Source organism: Corvus cornix, chromosome 1 (assembly GCF_000738735.6).
Source record: "Corvus cornix cornix isolate S_Up_H32 chromosome 1, ASM73873v5, whole genome shotgun sequence".
Lineage (NCBI taxonomy): Eukaryota > Metazoa > Chordata > Aves > Passeriformes > Corvidae > Corvus > Corvus cornix.
This window is the reverse complement of record NC_046332.1, coordinates 38185896-38203371: the sequence shown is the minus strand read 5'-3', so window position 1 is coordinate 38203371 and position 17476 is coordinate 38185896. Positions and strand designations below refer to the sequence as shown.

At 47.2% G+C, this 17476-nt stretch overlaps 1 protein-coding gene across 3 annotated transcripts in view; it reads right to left on the bottom strand.

Annotated features, from left to right (window-relative positions):
• Window positions 1-17476, bottom strand: part of AMOTL1 (angiomotin like 1) — a 78395-nt gene that overhangs the window by 19214 nt on the left and 41705 nt on the right. For all 3 annotated transcript variants that reach the window (XM_019286452.3, XM_039563522.1, XM_010400628.4), the window contains 3 exons: window positions 14647-14923; window positions 10484-10628; window positions 9329-9418 (listed from right to left, as the gene is read on the bottom strand). In XM_019286452.3, the coding sequence (XP_019141997.1) occupies window positions 9329-9418; window positions 10484-10628; window positions 14647-14923 (512 nt within the window). The remainder of the gene's footprint in view (window positions 1-9328; window positions 9419-10483; window positions 10629-14646; window positions 14924-17476) is intronic.

Here is a 17476-nt window from a genome sequence, read left to right as displayed (position 1 = left end):
AAAGTTAAAGACTGGAGTGAGCAAGGGATCAAGGTTTCATTCAGTGACATCTGAGATTTCAAAATCTGGCCTTTGTTCTGAATGACAACAAAAATAGAGTTGCCTCCAGGAAGGAAATTTCCTCCAAAAATTTACTTGGCATCAATTAATGTTTGTTTTGATTTTTGATTTTTAAAACATAGCATTACATAATCTTATTTTTTAACTGAAATGAAAAGTTGCTTCAAAAACACTGAAACATGGGAAATCTGCCTGTGAGGAGCCCATTCAGTTTTGTTATGCCTCAACAATGGTTGTCAGAGGCATGTGGCGGGAGGGAGTGTACAGGTGCCACTTGCAGGAGACAACTGGGGTAGAGGAAAGCCTCCTCTCTGGGAGACTTCACCTGGCACCACCTCCAATGAGGCAGTCAGTAGGAGACACTGTGGAGGGGCTTCTCCGATCCGGTCGCGAAAAGGTGTCCACCAATGGATGGCACAGGTTGGACTGAACCAATGGTCCCCTGCCAGCAGCTGGACTTTGGGAGGGGCCGGGGGGTATAAAAGCTGCGTCAGGGCTCCCCACTGCTCGCTACTGTTCGCTGCTGCCGCTCGCTCCCTCCTTTGCCCTGGCCCCAGCCTGCCTTCTGGCTCTCGTGCCCTCGCTGGCTTGCCCTCGCACCTGCCCTGCCTCCCTGTGCCCCTGACCGTTCGTTACAGTGGGGAGTCTGTAACACGATGTATCAAACAAGGAGGCCCGTGGGAAAGAAATATATATGGACCGATTCTTGCTAGCTGTTTCAGAGATGTTTATTTCTCCAGCCGCATGGCCGGGGCTCTGCCGAGGAACTGCTCAATCACGGGACCCGAGGGTCCTTGCCCGCAGGGGAACACAAACCAACCAATGGGGAACGAGGCTGACCAGGGGCAGGGAAACCCCGTGCCTCCCGCCCAGGGCCCCTCTCCTAGGGCTACATGGCAGGGGGAGGGACCCCGACATTTCACCCATTTATTTTTAACAAAAAGAGATTTAAAACTTAACATTGAAAACAACTGGATAAACTCAACAAGAACAGTTTCAAAACAAAACAAGCCACCTTCCTGAGTCTTTAAATGTCCAAACAGGTTCTCCGGAACATCTTAAGGCTGACAGAAGGGAGACAGGACTCTCTGGGCATGTTTTGTGGGGAAACTGAGGCAGGAGAGGGTTTAATTTCTTCCCTCCCCCTTTTCATCCCCCCCTCGGCATCGGAGAGGAGTTGTAGGGAAAGGGAATTGTATAGAGAAGCCATGGGGTGAAAAACGGATTAGGAATAAACTGGGGATAGGGTAAATTTAGGAAGGGGTTCATATTGGGTATAGAGTAAAAGGGGAAAGTAGGCTGTGGGTAGGGAAATTGCTGGGATGGATATTGTTTATAATTTTGTGCATAATGGCTGCCTTTGACTGGAATACCTCCAGGCCCAGTAACATTTGCTGCTTGTAAGCCCTTCTTTCCTTGCACTATATCAAATTGTATAACTTCCCCGTCTCCTACACTTTACAGGTAATTTTTAGGGTTATTCCTTTTAATGGCAGTTCTATGGATGAATAAATCTTCCCCTGTATCATCTCGTGTTATAAATCCATAGTTGTTTTTTTACATTGTACCATTTCACAGTTCCTGTGACTTTCGTGGCTACAACTGCTCCTATCACATGCTTGCGTGTTTGTCGTGGGTGCCGATCCCGCGTGGCTGCTGCCTCACCGACTCCAATGTCTCGGCCGGGCCCCCGCGTTGCGGCTGCTCCGCGCTCTCCAAGTGGTGCTGCTCCTGCGCGTCTGGGCTCTGCGCGGCCCCGCGTTGCCATCGCCGCTGGCCCCATGCCCTGTGAGCGGTTCCGCTCTGCAAACTCCGCGCTGCTTTGAGTGCGGCCCCGTTCCGGCTCGGCGCTGCGCTGCGCGGCTCCTCGTGTTGCTGTGGAAACCGCCGCTTCTCCCTCCGCAGGGCTCTCCGAGCCGTGTGCTCAGAGCGGGCTGCCACGCGGCTGCTCATGGCCCATGGCACCTGTGGTGCCTGCAGCATCGCTCCCTCACTCGCGGTCGAGCGGCCGGGGACCCCAAGACAGGGATGGGGTCTGCAATAAGGCGCGCGCTCCTGAGGGGTCCGGGTGCATCCAGCACAGGCACCTCCGCCAGCATGGCTGCAGTCATGTGCTCCTGAGATGGCCGCCGCACAGTCTCAGCCACGGGATTACAGCCATCCTCTGCTTTAGGGGTAATGGGGCCATACAAATGCTCCTGAAGAGCTTCAGTGATTACAATGGATCCACGGAGAGGTTCTGTCACTAGTCCATGTTTTGTCTGATCCCTTATCTTATCCCAGATCTCGTACCAAAAACACCCATGACTAGTTCCAGGAGGATCAATATCAAAAAGTAAGTCTCGAGAAATATAGAAGAAATTTTTGAAAAGCCAGTTAAAAAAATGTTATAGATCTCCCGGTTCCAATACTTTCTTGTTTTGCTGTTCAAGGATTCCTTTAACTTCTAGATACATTTCTTTCTGTGGTTCAGAGAGCCTCATTTCCCACGATTCTTCCATAGTCCAGAGAGAATATCCAAACCAAGGTGAGAAGAGAGAGATCTAGAGTGGTTCTTACTCACGAATTTTCTGTCCTTAGGGATCGGGGATCATTCTGCTTGCAATTCTCCACCATTCGTTACAGTGGGGATTCTGTAACACGATGTATCAAACAAGGAGGCCCGTGGGAAAGAAATATATATGGACGGATTCTTGACAGATGTTTCAGAGATGTTTATTTCTCCAGTCACATGGCCAGGGCTCTGCCGAGGAACTGTCACAGTCACGGGACCAAGGGTCCTTCTGCCCGCGCAGGGAACACAAACCAACCAATGGGAACGAGGCTGAGCAGGGGCAGGGAAACCCCGTGTCTGTGCCCTCAGGGCCCCCTCCCAGGGCTACATGGCAGGGGGAGGGACCCAACACCTGACTGCCGCCTTGACACTTCGCCCTGCGTCCCTGCCTGGGCTGCCTGCTTCCAACCTTGCCACCCCGATCCAGCCGGTCGCCGTGACCCTGCCCAGGGTCCTGGTCCTCCCGTCCGACGGCCCACTCACCGCGTGTCCAGGGCCGTCGCCACAGGAGCCGCAGCTGTGGAGCCGCACCTTTCCGGGAGCCGCGCAGGCTCGGTCAGACGCAGTCCATCCACAGGCAGGCAGTGTGCACGCCCCTGTCACCTGGACGCTGACTGTACTTCCCTGAGTCGTTGGTGGTAATGCCCCCTTTTTCTCTCTGTCCCCATTCCGTTCCTATTTTCCTTACTCTTGCTTTGTCTTTTCTAGCCCTCTTTCATAATGTAACTCCTTTTTATTTTGTTTTTCGTTACCAATAAACGGTTCTCACATACAACATTTGCCTCGTTTGGCGTAATTTCATTCCTGACCATCCATTTTTAAAAGAATTCCTCACAGTTCCCCACAGTGGAATGCAACACTGCCCCAAACATATAGCCCATGCCACCCAAATGTGACCACTCAAGTTGGAAGCCCAACCATCTGCCTTCCTCCAAGCAGGGTCAGAAAACTTACGGCCAAAGCCATGCCATTTCAGACCTGAACTACCCCCAGCAGGGCCACATTCTTCCTTAATGTCAGGTGGGATGAGAACAGGTTTAATTCACACACCATCAGCAGGTGCCAGCGGCCAGGTGAGATGTACACAAGCTGAGTCATATGGAACAAGGCAAAAGTGGATGAGATGAGCCCAAGCCCACCCAGCTGTCTTCCCACTTATCCTAAAAGGAGGAACTCATCACCTCATAACAAAAATCCTAGCAGCAACACCATAATGGTGGTCACCGCAAAGCCCACAAGCAAAGCCCAGTGAGTGCTGCGGACACCACACCACTGCCACCATGAGCCATCTTAGTGTGATGGTGGCCTTCTTCCCTTGTTGGCAAGGGATTTTATATTAGACATGCAGACCTCTTCCTTCAATGCAAAAATATTTACTTCAATCAGATTAGCCAGAAGGAACATTAATATCTATTGTAGAGAACTGTAAATCTGAGCAAATTATGAGGGAGCTCCAGTCATTAGAGGGTGAGGAAGCTGGAAGACAAATGCTATTTCAGCCCTGCACTCTACCACCTCATGCTGGGACCACATGTGCTCTGCTCTGGATTTGAAACCCATGTTTTGCATTACACATGGGGATAACACATAGTAAAACAGGACTTGGGATCTTCATTTTCAGCTTCTATATTGGGAACTTGAAGCCCTCACCCTACACTGTTGCGCTGGGCTTTCTATCCCACCAAAAGAGGACAAATTATAACAAATACACAAAATAATCACCACTAGAAAGCTGGCAAAAAAAAATTTCCTGAACAGTTCTCAACACTTCTCCACATCAGCTTCATCCTGTAAAATCCTGGAGGTATATTTTATAAGTACTTTACTTGCATTAATTTTTATTGAAGAAGGACTTAATCGAACATACCTTAAATTCTCTTCAAGTGCAAGCAAGGTATCCTTAAAGTCTAGAAATACTGTTTTACTACACTACCCTTGCATACACCTTTTTAACTAAAGGACTCCAATTAATAACTATTTCTATGTTCTGGTGGGTAACTGTCACACCCCATTACAGAACAGTTCCCAAAAGGCTTCACTATTGCAGCTCACATTTGTCATCTCACAGCTTTCTACACACTGCCTCTGACTGTTGTACCTCCACACACTGTGGATGCGACACCTGTACTCTGGCTGGGTAGAAAAAAGGGGATAAAGCAAAGGGGCTGTGGGAGAGGAGCAAAGAAGCACCCTGCTTGTTTGTTCAGCCAGTTTTCGGTTTTCTTTTTCTCTGGAGAGAGACGGAGACTTGAACTTTTGCTTTCCTGGGACTTCATTTTTTTTCCTTTTTCTCTGCTGGACTGTTTTAACATCAGAACACATTGGGAGGACTTTCCACCAAGGCCTTGGCCCTGGAGGTGGGCCCACTACCCCGTCCCAGCTCCAAGGAGGGGGAGAGAGAGAGAGAGAGACAGACTACAGAAGGACTCTGAAATTTTCTCAGGTTTTCTCTCTACAGCGAGAGGTTTCATTATTTGGCATTAGTATCTTTTTTTTCCCCTGTGTATTTGTTAAATAAATAGTTTTTATCTCTTTCACTTTCCTTCGAGGAAAACATTTTTTTCCCAAACCTGATGGGGGACGAGTGGTTTGTAACCTGCCTTCTCTCAGAGGATATATTTCTAAAGTTGGCCAAACCAGCACAAATTTAGTGGCTTTCAAACCGGCTTTCTGAGTTGTCAGGATGGGCAAGTACACCAAAAGTAGCCAAGTCTTGAATCTGCTTTGAAGTGGAAACTTGAGACAAAAAGATAAACTACATCTATGTCATCTCATGCCTGTAACTCAGATGTGACTCCCACTTTAGTGCACATTACATCCAAGTATCAACTTATTTGACCAATTTAATGACCATCTCAATACATCCCAAGCTGATTTTTGCCTTGTTCTGATGTTGCAGAGTGGCAACATAGACATATTTAAAAGACAGTCCTTGCTACTACAAAATGACCACTGCTGGCGGAAGAAAATATATCAAATTACAGCAGCTGGAGACTTATTTGGCTGCAGGAGATTTGCTGCAAACAAGAGTGGCTCCCATACCACATCCCTTCCGGTACTTCCAACAATTTCTCTTAGCAGGTTTTCATTTCCCAATGGCACTTCACTCACAGCTGTTAATTCCACAGATGCTTTCCAGTGACCATGCCTTTCCTCAGTGAAAACCGAAGGACTTTAGTCTCTCGTCAGCCTTGCAGCTCGTGACATGGCAAGTGTGTGGAGGAGCTCTGCCATCTGCCGTTCCTGGTCACAGGTGTACATCATGGCAGCCGCTGCCAGTCACCTTGGACCAGCTGCTGTACCAGGATGGGGCACAAGAGTCACCTCTTGTGCTCACCTAGATCAAGTTGTGTACCAGCCAACTCCAGTGGCCCAACCTTCCTGAACAGCTAAGTACCATGGCTGTGAGGCAGGGGATCAAGAGCAGGATGGGCCCTCATGCTCTGACAGTCTCCCCAGACTGACTGTCAGAAGGAATCTGAAATGAGGACAGGACCTTGCTGCCTGCTGGTATCCACTCCATAATAATATGCAAAATAAATGAATCATTATTTACTCCAAGCAGCCAAACAGGAGAAGGTTTTACACAGCTTTACTAAATTCTCTGCACATTAAATAGGGCCAGGTTGCCAGGCCCAGACATTGAGGTGTTTCCCCCCAGAAGAGCAGCAGAGATACTGTCCATCTGCCCAAGCCTCAGTCAGTCCCCTACAGCTGTGGTTTGATGCTGACAAAGCTGGGCCAAGGGAGGCCTGGAGCAGCAATGCAGATTATTTCCTGATTATTTCCTGATTATTTCCTGTCTGGAAATGGGAATATTTATTTGCCTGGGATATTTGGGACAGAGATATATGCACAAGTTCGTGGCACATGAACTGAACACTTCCACAAAGTGTTCTCTCATAAGGCTCTATCAACACACTGCTAGAACTGTCCGTGCATCCCCACTAACAGATGCAGAGCCATATGGATGGGCACAGACCTCAATCTGTCTCAGACACCTGAAAAAACGGTGTTCCCACAGTTCAGAAATCCCCCCCAAAAAATACACAAAATTCTCACACTCCACCAAAACATATTTTTCCCAAGATATGACATTGATGCCCTTGAAACCATCCTCAATGTTCCTGCCTCTCCCTTTCCACAGCATCTCTTAGCCTCCTCCTAAGTATCTCTTCTCTTGCCTGTATGGGTCCATATGCCTTCATCAGTTGCTACTTCATGGCTTTCCTTAAAATAACCCTTTTCCCTGACAAAACATCACATAATTATCTTGAAACTAATCTGGTGTGAGTAATTTCCAGCCCCTGATAGAACAGTAACGTTTCCCTTAGGCACAAATGCCTAGCACTCAATACTTTGAGGCATGTGGCCTGGCTTTGTCTATTATTACTGCAAAGAATAAGATTTTTGTGTCACCTCTGGTCTCCATCTCAGAGCATATGATTGCTCTGCACTGTTGCACTGCTAATGGAGACCTCTATGAGGAACTGAGAAATGATCCTTGAACATCCTGCCTTGCCATTTTTCTTTTTCAGGGAATTTTTCCTATTACTGGAGTTTTACCATAGAAAAATTGGTGTGCAGTATTACCAACTTCAAGAATCTTATCTTTCTTTCTTCAGCTCATCACCAGAGTGGCTTAAAAATGACAACTTTTAGGAAACCGCTGATGTTGGAGTCTTCTTATATAACTTGTTTATAATGTTTCCAGGCTGTCTTCCACAAACATAGGGACTAGAAATTTGCTTTTGCTTTCCTAATGCAAATTAAGATTTGCATTTACTAATCTGCACTTACTTAATAACCTGCTACTCTTAGGAAGAAACCAAAACATCAGTCTCACAAAAAACTTTTTTCTCTTCTTCTAAAAATGACTATTTCAATCTCAGTGTATATAAGGCAGCTAAACCTTAGTTTCCTTCTTCTCAGTTTTCTGCCTGTGCATCCCATTAAAAGGCACGAGGAAGATACAAACTGTGCTTGCAAAAACCCCCAAGTCAGCAGTGAGGTGCAACCGAACCCCAGTCACAGTCTGCCCCTGTGGAAGACTCCCAAACACACAAACATCAGTGTATAAATGCAGTCAGCAACAGAGGATTTCCAAGCAGAACCTTTTATGGACTCTGAGAGGGGTGTTTTAGGCAGACACCCTGATACTGAGGTCAGTACTGTGCATGTCCCAGCAGCCCAAAGAACACGACTGAAGAGGACCTGCTTTACATGTGCCCATTTTTCTATTCTTGGAAGCACTCTGCATTGCATTAGGAACATTTAGCTCTCTGGCCTAGCCAGGAGACACTCCAAGCATCCAGACCTTCTTACGTGACAGGATCCAAAAAGCTATATTTGTTTGTAAGCTGTGAATTGATTGCAGCAGTACGCTGAGTGCACAGTGCAAAGTTTCACTGCTAGATATTTATCAGTAGAAGCACAGAGCATGTTTATTTTCCATGAACTGGAAAATAACTCAAATTGATTCCATCCTGGGGATTTAACTCCTCCTTGTAGCTAATAGCATACAGGAACACTGCCAGGCTGTCTCTATATGAAGAGAGCAGATCCCAGTCTCCAGTTTCCACTGAGCAGCTTATCCCATTTGAACTCTTCCCAAAGATGACAAGATTTATACAGCAATGCTATTTCCTTAACAGATCATCCTGCTGGATTCACAGCACTATCTACACCCCTTTATGCCGTTTGCTAATATGGCAAAGCTAACATGTCATGAAAAGATCACTGGATTCTTTTCTGGTTTGTGCACATATGTACCAAATGATCAGCCCTGCTGGGCTCCTCGCTGCTGGTGGGAGTCAGGAGAAGGCTCTCCAGCATTTGGAGCAGCTGGTGGACATTACAGGGCTGGTGGTAAGGCATGTTGAGTAGTACCAAACTCTGCAATGCTAATGGAAGTGGATAATTCTCCACTGCAGTTGCAGCTCATCTTCCAAGGAAGTTCTTGGTGTGATAAAACAGAAGGATTAGCTGTACACAGCACTGAGCATCAATGGGATTTAAGTTCACAAGATACTGCACAGCTTCCAGGTGGCCAAGCCCTTCTGGAAGCATGCTGAAGATGCTTAGGATACAAAAGAAGCCACACATTGCCACACAGCATCCAGATGCTCACATCAGATGGTCACACATACATCAGTGCATGGCAAGGAAATCAGCAGCACTATGGCCAGTCATTATGGGAGCCTACTATGTATTGGGAATGGATGCTTTCATAGCAATAGAAGTCATAAAATCTTTGTCCCTTCTGTCCTTTGAAAAAAGTGTGGTCCAGTTCTGCTCTTTCTGCAGTTAGTCAAACCATGGCACTGACAACTAGTCAGCAGAGCTTGCTCTGGGCTTTTCCCAGCCAGGGGAAGAATCTGGCTTCTCTAAAAAGCATTCATCCCTAGAGATTATCTCTGCAAGCAACACTTCACAATTTCAGATAAATATTTATCAAAAATAAGCTAAGTTGTGTTACCATTAACTCCCACTGCTTGGTTCTGGTGCTCAGAGAGAAAAAACCCTAAACAATCCAGTCTGCAGCTTAAACAAGAGTATGTGATGAATTAGCTGAGTAAAACCAAGCTACAAGCATGATAACAGTTAAGAGCAAAGTATTCACTTCCACTCCACCATGTAGATATGTGTGCATGTATGTATGCATATATATATCTCTCTATCTGCATCTTCCAAACAGATAAGCACAGTACTCACTCTGAGTGGCATAAAGGCCCTCTGTTGCCTTATCCTCGTGCCCATCGAAGTCTCTGCTGGCCAGCTGCCTATTGGCTGTCTCCAGTCGTTCTGCAAAAAACAGGAAATACTTCAAGTATAAATATATGTATATAAAATTGTAGGCCAACCAAGAAAATAAGATGCATGCCAGCAGAGCAGTATAAATAGACTCTCTGAAGGAGGACATTAAAATGGAGGCTGACACATACATAAAAGATGAGGCCTTTGACCTCTTGCATGAAGCTGTGTTATTCAGATTCACAGAAACTGGGGGGGAAGCCTCTGCCATTCACAGCTGACATGCCCAGGCAGTCATCTCTCACACTATTCAAAATGCACAAGGCATCTGTAATCTGAATTACCCAGCTTTGCGAGGGGATGGCTGCTTTCCTGCAGTGAAGAGCTGCCCCTGGTGCAGCAAGACGTCCTGGGCAAAGGCAGCCCCCAGCCCAGTGACACCACTCCTTGGGGATGTCCTGGGAAAGAAGGCATTTTCTGCAGCCAAGGACAGCTTTCCCTGGGAAGGTCCTGCCTTCAGAAACTCCCCCGCTTCAAAAAGACCATGTGACCCACCTTGCACCACTGCAAAACACGTAAGTCAGAAGGCACCTCACTGCATGAGCAGCGAGTACCAAAGTACCCCCCATCAGGAACCCGGATGGGCAATAGTGACCCAACATATCCTCCGTTTCCTTTCTTAAAAGGATACACCCTCAATTTTAAGTGTTTTAAAAAAGAGATACCCTTTGATACTTGCTACTGATCTGTGACGCCACTGACCTTGGAGATTTATGGGTAACACAGCACTGTTCTACATTACAATTTGCCCTTCAGCTCATTACGAATGGACAGGACACTGTGACTGGTGGCCTTGCTGTCATATCCATATTTTCAAGTGCTGAACACAAAGGCACCATCTGGAGCGGATTCTTACACTTTGCCAGAAGGTTTTTTTTGCCACCAGGGGGGTGACAGCAGTTTTGTCTTATGCCAATGACCAGGGTCTTACTTCTCATGAACATGTATCTCAATATTGTGTGAAGCCACTCCTCTAAAGCCTGCTGCTCTGGAGCTTGTAAGTGAAACACCATGTCAACCAGAGGGGAAAAAAAACCACAAGCGACTGTAACGTACCACGGAGATCCCTGTTGAAGTCATGAAGCCTCCTGATTTCTCCTTCGAGTTTGTTTCTCATCGCTTTGTCCAGAGACTCCCTCTTAGTGGTGGTCTTGACCAAACCTTCGTAAGCTTCTGAAATCCTCTGAATCTCTATTTCAAACTGAAAGGAGAGAAAGCTCTTGTTAAAGCCCTGCAGGAATGTGTCCCATCCCAGTGTTTGCCCAGCACATTCCAGTAAGACACAAGGGGTCACGGCAATGCTCATGTCCAGTGTCATGCCAGCGACCAATTCTGCAATGACCAATCTCCCTGGCAGAGGATGGCATGAAGCCCCAGCAATGCTGGTGGCTCCTGCAGTGGGAACACCTGTAAACACCCTGTGAGGCAGCTTACCATGTTACAACGCCCCATGACACCCCACTGGCAGCTCCCACAAAGCTTGTGGTGGGCTAGACTTGATGGAACTGCTTGGTTGCCTTTGGTCTATGACCATGGTGACTGCTTTAATGCCATCCAAGAGGAGAAAAAACAGGAAATGGTGTACTTGTGTGGGCTGTATTCTCTCCTAGAAAGGGTGTAGGAGGCAACATTTATTATTCAACAAGTCCTTGATCCAAAACTTATCTCTGAGCTCTGAATACCACCAGAAATATTTTAGGCTCAGCTCTGGCCTCATGTTGCTTTTAAACTACTGTGATCCACTCCTTTCCATCCTTGACTGAAGACTGCTTTATACAAGAAAAACTCTCCACAACAGACAGAATCAATTGTTTTGGGTTTTCGGTCTTCTTAACTTCATCTCCTTGAAATCTGACAAATTGCAGGCAGGGTATGCAGAGGAATCCCTTAGTGGTGAACCTGCATCTTAAGACCTGAGCCCAAAAGACTGACACAAGAATAGTCCTGGGTAGAGTTTTGCTCAATCCAATCCAACTCTTTTAATCAGAAAATGTCATGTTAAGTAAAATCATTGCTGCAGAGATAATCAACTGACATGGGAATCTGTTCCTGCATGCCTGGCCCTTGTGTGTGGAGAAAGGCTTGATAATGCGCACAAGCTGGAAAACCAAAAGACATATATATATAGCCTCCCACATACCTTTACCTAGCACTTTTTTGGCCTCTTGAGTCATGGGTGGGACAGATTCATGATTTTTAAAGCCAGGGTGCGAACTCACCTCCACTTGCTGTAGAGTTAGGTCCCTCTCAGTAAGCCTCAGGTGTGATCTTCCAGCTGCAGCACTTGCAGAATGAAAGCTCCAGGGACGCTGGAGCTGTCACCCCACTGTCTGTGTAGGAACCTGCAGCCAGGCTGCAGCCTGGACTTGCACTTCCCATGATGCTGGAGCCACTCTGTCAAGATACAGCCCATGGGCAGGCAGCACCTCCAAACCATGCACCAAGGAAAGCCTGGCAGAGCCATGATGGGGAAACCTGATTACCTTCCCCAATTTCTGCTTCCAGCTTGTTCACAAACACAAAAGCTGAAACAAATGGGGAAGTTCAGACTAGACATGACAAAGCGTTTCTTTACTGAGTGGGTGGTGAAACCCTGAAACAAGTTTCCTAGAGAGGTGGTTGATGCCCCAAGCCTGTGAGTGCTTTAGAGGCATTTGAACAATGCCCTTAGCAAGATGCTTTAATTTGGTTCACTCTGAATTGTTCAGGGAGCTGGTAAGCCAGTATCTGCAGGAGAAAATGCCTTCTCCAGAGAGCTCCTACCACAGCAAAGCAGATTTGCCAGCACAGAAGTGGGTTTCCACAGCCTGGCCCAATGCTGCTGGTTACCACAAGGGCTCTGCCTGGCCCTCTGTATGCTGGTATTTCCCAAATCACATCACCACACAGACTGCAGCCCTGGAGGCAAAAACTTCCTGTAGCAAGTGCTCCATCAGCACTGAACAAAATTAAAGGAGAGCAGAAGAACAGCCACAAATTGTGTTGGCGTTTCGCAACAGCTCTGGGATTTCCTTCTCCTTCTTCCATGGAGGACAAAAAAACAATTCAGCCTTTTCTCTGCCTGGTAGCTCCTGGAGCCAACCCACTCCAACAACCCACACATGTGGCATGGGGAAGAGCCAGCCCAGCCTGGCAATTAAACTTCAGCAAGGTAACGCCACACAGAAAAGGGAAAATCATGCAAAAAGCTCAAAATTAAATGCACACAATTCCTCTTCCAACTCTTTTTAGGTAAGAAAACAAGGCAACTCATCAAACAGCACAGGGATTCATCACTACCTTATACCTCTCTACAGAAAAGTCTGTTCACACACAACTGAGAATATGACAACCTTCAGAGCTGTGCTCTCTTTGAACAAATGCCCAGAGAGTCCTGCTAGTCAGGCTGATTTTCTCTAACTTCTTCTCCTATTCTGTAATGAATAAAAGTGATGGGAAGGTGGTGCTACCTAGAATAAAATTGTTACCCCCAAACAAGTACTCCTTCCTAACCTTTCCACTTGAAACAAGAGGGAAGAGTTTTCACATCTAAAGTACGTAATTTAACTGAATCACATTTTCAGCGGTGATGTTCAGCTGAAACTGTGGGAACAGAGGAAGACCTGCCCTGACCTTGTGTTCAAACACAGCAAAAGCAGCGTGGGAGGGATACCATGTGTTAGAAATTTGGTTTCCTGAAGAAAGAATGCACTTGAGTATGTGTTTCACTGTAATACTCTGCTTACATTCCCCCAAAGTCAATGGGACTCAAGTCCACACTTTATTGACTGAAGTGAGACTTCAGCCCATGCTTGAATACCTTTCTGTTGGTGTCTGATGCAATCGACTTGCAGGGCATCCAAGATAAAGAGAGAGCCATTTCCAACAGTGAAAGAAAACTGGAATATTTATAGGGCATTACACTTAAATACCTTTTACTGAACAATGAAGCTTTTGTAAAATTAATAGCTGGAATATTTCTTTTTGCCCACAAAGGCCACAGGGAAGTTAACGTTAAAGTTTTTGCAGACTTCTTCAGGAATAGTTGATGTTGCTGCGAAGATTTTTTAACTAAGTTTAGGAAATGGTGTGAATAAAGTCAACTCATCTTGTTGCAGAGAAGGAGGCAGAAAAGACAGCAGCTACAAAACACCTGGTCTTTTTTCTCATCTGTTTGAACAGATTGTCACAAATTTTTCCCAAAGCTGAGGCTGGGACGTGGTCTTTCAGATCTGCTTCTTCTCATGTGAAGGGTGTCTCCAAGAACACCCTGATCTGCACAGCACAGAAAAAAACTGAACTCCTATATAGACTCCTAAATTCAGAAAGAAAAGACCTGCAGTCTAAGCTCATTTGTGTATAAGTGGTGGGGAGACATCAATGAAACAGTAGTGCAGGGTCCTAAATCAGTTATTTGATCCGAGCCCTTGGGACCCAAAGCCAGCAGATCTGGGGAGCATCTCTGCTTTGCCTTCAGTGAGCCTCAGTTTTAAGCAATTTCTACTTCATTTGATATGACCCTTCATCTTCTCACCCCAGGCAGTGTGCAAGACATCACCCTTCTCCACTGAAAAAACTTGCATGCTTACAAAAAAGAGGATGCAGGATCTCTTATGAAAATGGGTTTTGAGCAAAATCTTTACCAAATGGTTCTTTCAGATAAGGGGGCAGTGCTTTTAGAACCAACATGTTCAAATGGATGTCTAACATCAGTTCTCAGAAACTCAAAGAGCTGTCACTGAAAGCCTCTAAGACAACCCAGTTAATCCATTTCCAAACAATGGACAACCCCACTGGTGGCTGTTACACTTCCAAAGAGTGTGGAGCACCACACGAGCTTATTGTGGTGGACAAGATGTGCTTGGGACAGACGTGGATGTGCTCTTCATATGGTTTTCACCTGCATCTCTAACCCCTGTGCACATGCTGCAGGATCCAGCTGCACCAGGAACATACTGCCCATGGGACACTTCCAGGGAAAGCTCCAGTGAGGCCAACATGGAAGGACGGAAGGGGAAAATATCCAGTTGAGACATATCTGATGGGCTGCCCTGTTTTGCAGGAGCCCACAAGGCACAGGATTACCCTTCTGCAAGACCACCATGGAGAGGCATTGGTTAGAGATGGCCACTGGTGCATCCCCATTGCACACACTGACACAGCTATGAAGACAGCTGCCCAAAGGCACAAGCACCAAGATGGTTACCCTGGCCAGGACCCATCCCAGACTCTACACCTACCTTCTGCAGCTTGTCTGCCTTCTCATAGTAGCCCTCCAGCTCCTGCCGCAGCACGTGGTTCTCCTCGGAGAGCATCTCTACCATCTGCTGCGCCCTCTCCACGATAGCAAAGGCGTCGGGCGTCAGCTGCTGGCCTGGCAGCGTTGGGGTCTGGGCAGCCGCAGGGGCCGGCAGCGGGGGCAAGGAGCCTGGGAGCAGAGGGCCAGCGGTGGCCTGCGAGGACATGGGGCTGTGCTGCTGGGCCGGCGGCGGTGCGAAGGGCGGCTGGCATTGTCGGCTGTGGGAAAGCACACATGGGGGAAGTGTTAGAGCCACACACCCTTGAAATGCTCACGGGAGCTTTCACCTAATGACTGCATGGTTTATTAATAGTGCTATAACTGGACAGTCACGACTCCTAAATACCAACAATCACAGCAGAGACTGGGTAAATTGTCTCCTTGCCTGCCCTTGACAGTGACGTACACATCTGGCATGAACGGATAAAGGAAGCACTGACTCAAAACCAGCATTTTTGTCTAGGTGTGCAGCTAATACTTCAGCAGCAGCCAGCCTCTCCCTGCCTCCCCTTCCCACAAACGCCACAACTGAGAAGCATAAGCTGGCAGGCTTGAAGAAAACACAAGGGATGCATTACTCACCCTTCAAACACCGCTCCCTGCCCAGAGCAAGACCAGCGGATCAGCCGAGCTGGGAGGCGAGAGGAAGTGATGTGAGCAAAGCAGCATCCCTGAGTGGCTTTAGCAAGTGGAAGAGGGAAGGGCTGCTGCGGAACTGCTGGAGGCACAGCCCTGTTCAATCACGGTGAGCCATGAAAGCCATCTTCCAGTGGGAGACCTCATTGTGTCACTCCCCGATTAAGGGCATCCATCACCCACCAGACTCATATCAGGGAAGAATAAGAAGTGAGCTCGTGAGCTAGACTTGCTGTCAGCAGGCAGTTCTTTAATACACCTGAATCATAATTTGCAATGGCTGGAAGATAATCCAGGAGGATGCCTCAGCAGTGAGGGTAACCCTGCAGCTGGCAGCCAGGTGGGATCAGAGTCCCTCGCTCGACCCATCTCCATCCCTCCATCCACTGCACAGGCAGCCTCGAAGCCTCAGCCAGGGGAAGCAGCCCCATGCAAAATCTCACTGTGCACAGGCTGAGCCACTCCTCAGCCCTGATGCCAAAGCTCTGGAATTTCTACACTGATCTTGTTTAAGAGACTCTACCCAGACCATGTGGTACCACAGTGTCAGGGCCCAGTTTGGCTGGAAAATAAGCTGGCTGCCGGACTCCACCTGAAGTCTGCAATCAAGCACCTTCTGGAATTTGTATTTTAACTTAACCACAAGCTATTAGGCTTGCTGTTGATATCATTACCTTTATTTCTATACCCTACACAAGGCACAAGACATAATGAACAGACCTATTTAATCCACTGGGCCTCAAAGATCCATGAATGCTATTTCTTAGACAGACAATTTTGTGCTATATAAAGGCACAGTAATTGTGGTTATTGTTGTCTTCAGCACCTACACAGCTTCTCAAAACAGGGTTTTCAAAAGCCCTGAGTATTGGCCTAATTCTACTGACAATAACCCACCACTTCTTTCAACTGCTGCAGAACAAAGCTCAAAAGTGAAGGCAATTTTAAAATCCTGCCCTAGAAAATGAACAGCACTGCTCTAACAAACTTGTCTCCGCCAAGCCACACGACAGCAAAGCAAGCCAGCAGTTCAGCCTTAATCTTCTGTTCAAACTAGAGTGAAAGCAAATAGGGCTCTGCAGGCCCCCAGACACAGCAAACACACAGCCCCACACTCCCGTCCCAGCTTTGCCCAGTGCATCCACTCTGGCACAGAAAGGTACTGAAATGGAGGAAACACCAAACACAAGCACATTGCTAACCTGGCCAGAAGTACAGAGCAGTGCCCCTGGGAAGAAGATCCCAGCAGAGCTTCATGCAGCCAGCACTGAGGAAAGCTGCGCTGAGCTCAGTCTGGTCTTGAGATGGCTTTTACCTGTCTAGCATAGACATGCTCTAAGGCTGTGTCTCTCCTTAGAGATGTAATGTAAATTAAACATCCATGGAGGCAGCTCAGGAGCACAGGAGAGGGGTCATTCCCCCTGGGCAGCTCCCAGGGCCAGAAGGGTTTGCTCTCAGTCCCAGGCATGTTAGTTCTCTGGCAGAGGTGCAGGCTAATAACTAAGGTGCTAAATGTCAACTAAAAGAGGATAAAACTTTCCAAAAGACAAGAAGTCATGGAGGTGCTGTATGACACTTCACAACAAAACACATAGGAATTCACAGAATCACAGAACGGCTTGGGTTGGAAGTGATCTTCAAAAACCATCTAGTCCAGCCACCCTGCCACAGGTTTGAACACTTTCCACTAGATGAACACTGTCCACAACCTGGCCTTGAACTTCCCACGATGGAGCATCCAGAACTTCTCTGGGCAACCTGTTCCAGTGCCTCACCACCCTCAGCATAAAAAATTTCTTCCTTCCCCCTTTCCTTCTGGTGCTCCAGTGTGCAAACCTGGCAGGGGACCTGATCCCCATTGTGGGACTTGAATATTCTTTTGCTCAAAAATCTGAACAGTAAGTAATATCATGAGTGAGGGATGTCACTCACAGCAAAAGATGCTGCACAAGTGAACACGAACTCAGACAACTCAGACCTCAACGCTGCTGACAGCCAGTCTGTGCTCGCATGTTTTACCTCAGCAATGAATTCAGATAAGTGTGAGCTTGTTTGTCTTTACCGAAAGAAAAGGCACAGCTGGTTTTATGCAAGTAAAAGCCCAGCTGTCTGGATACAGTTACAGCCCTACAAAG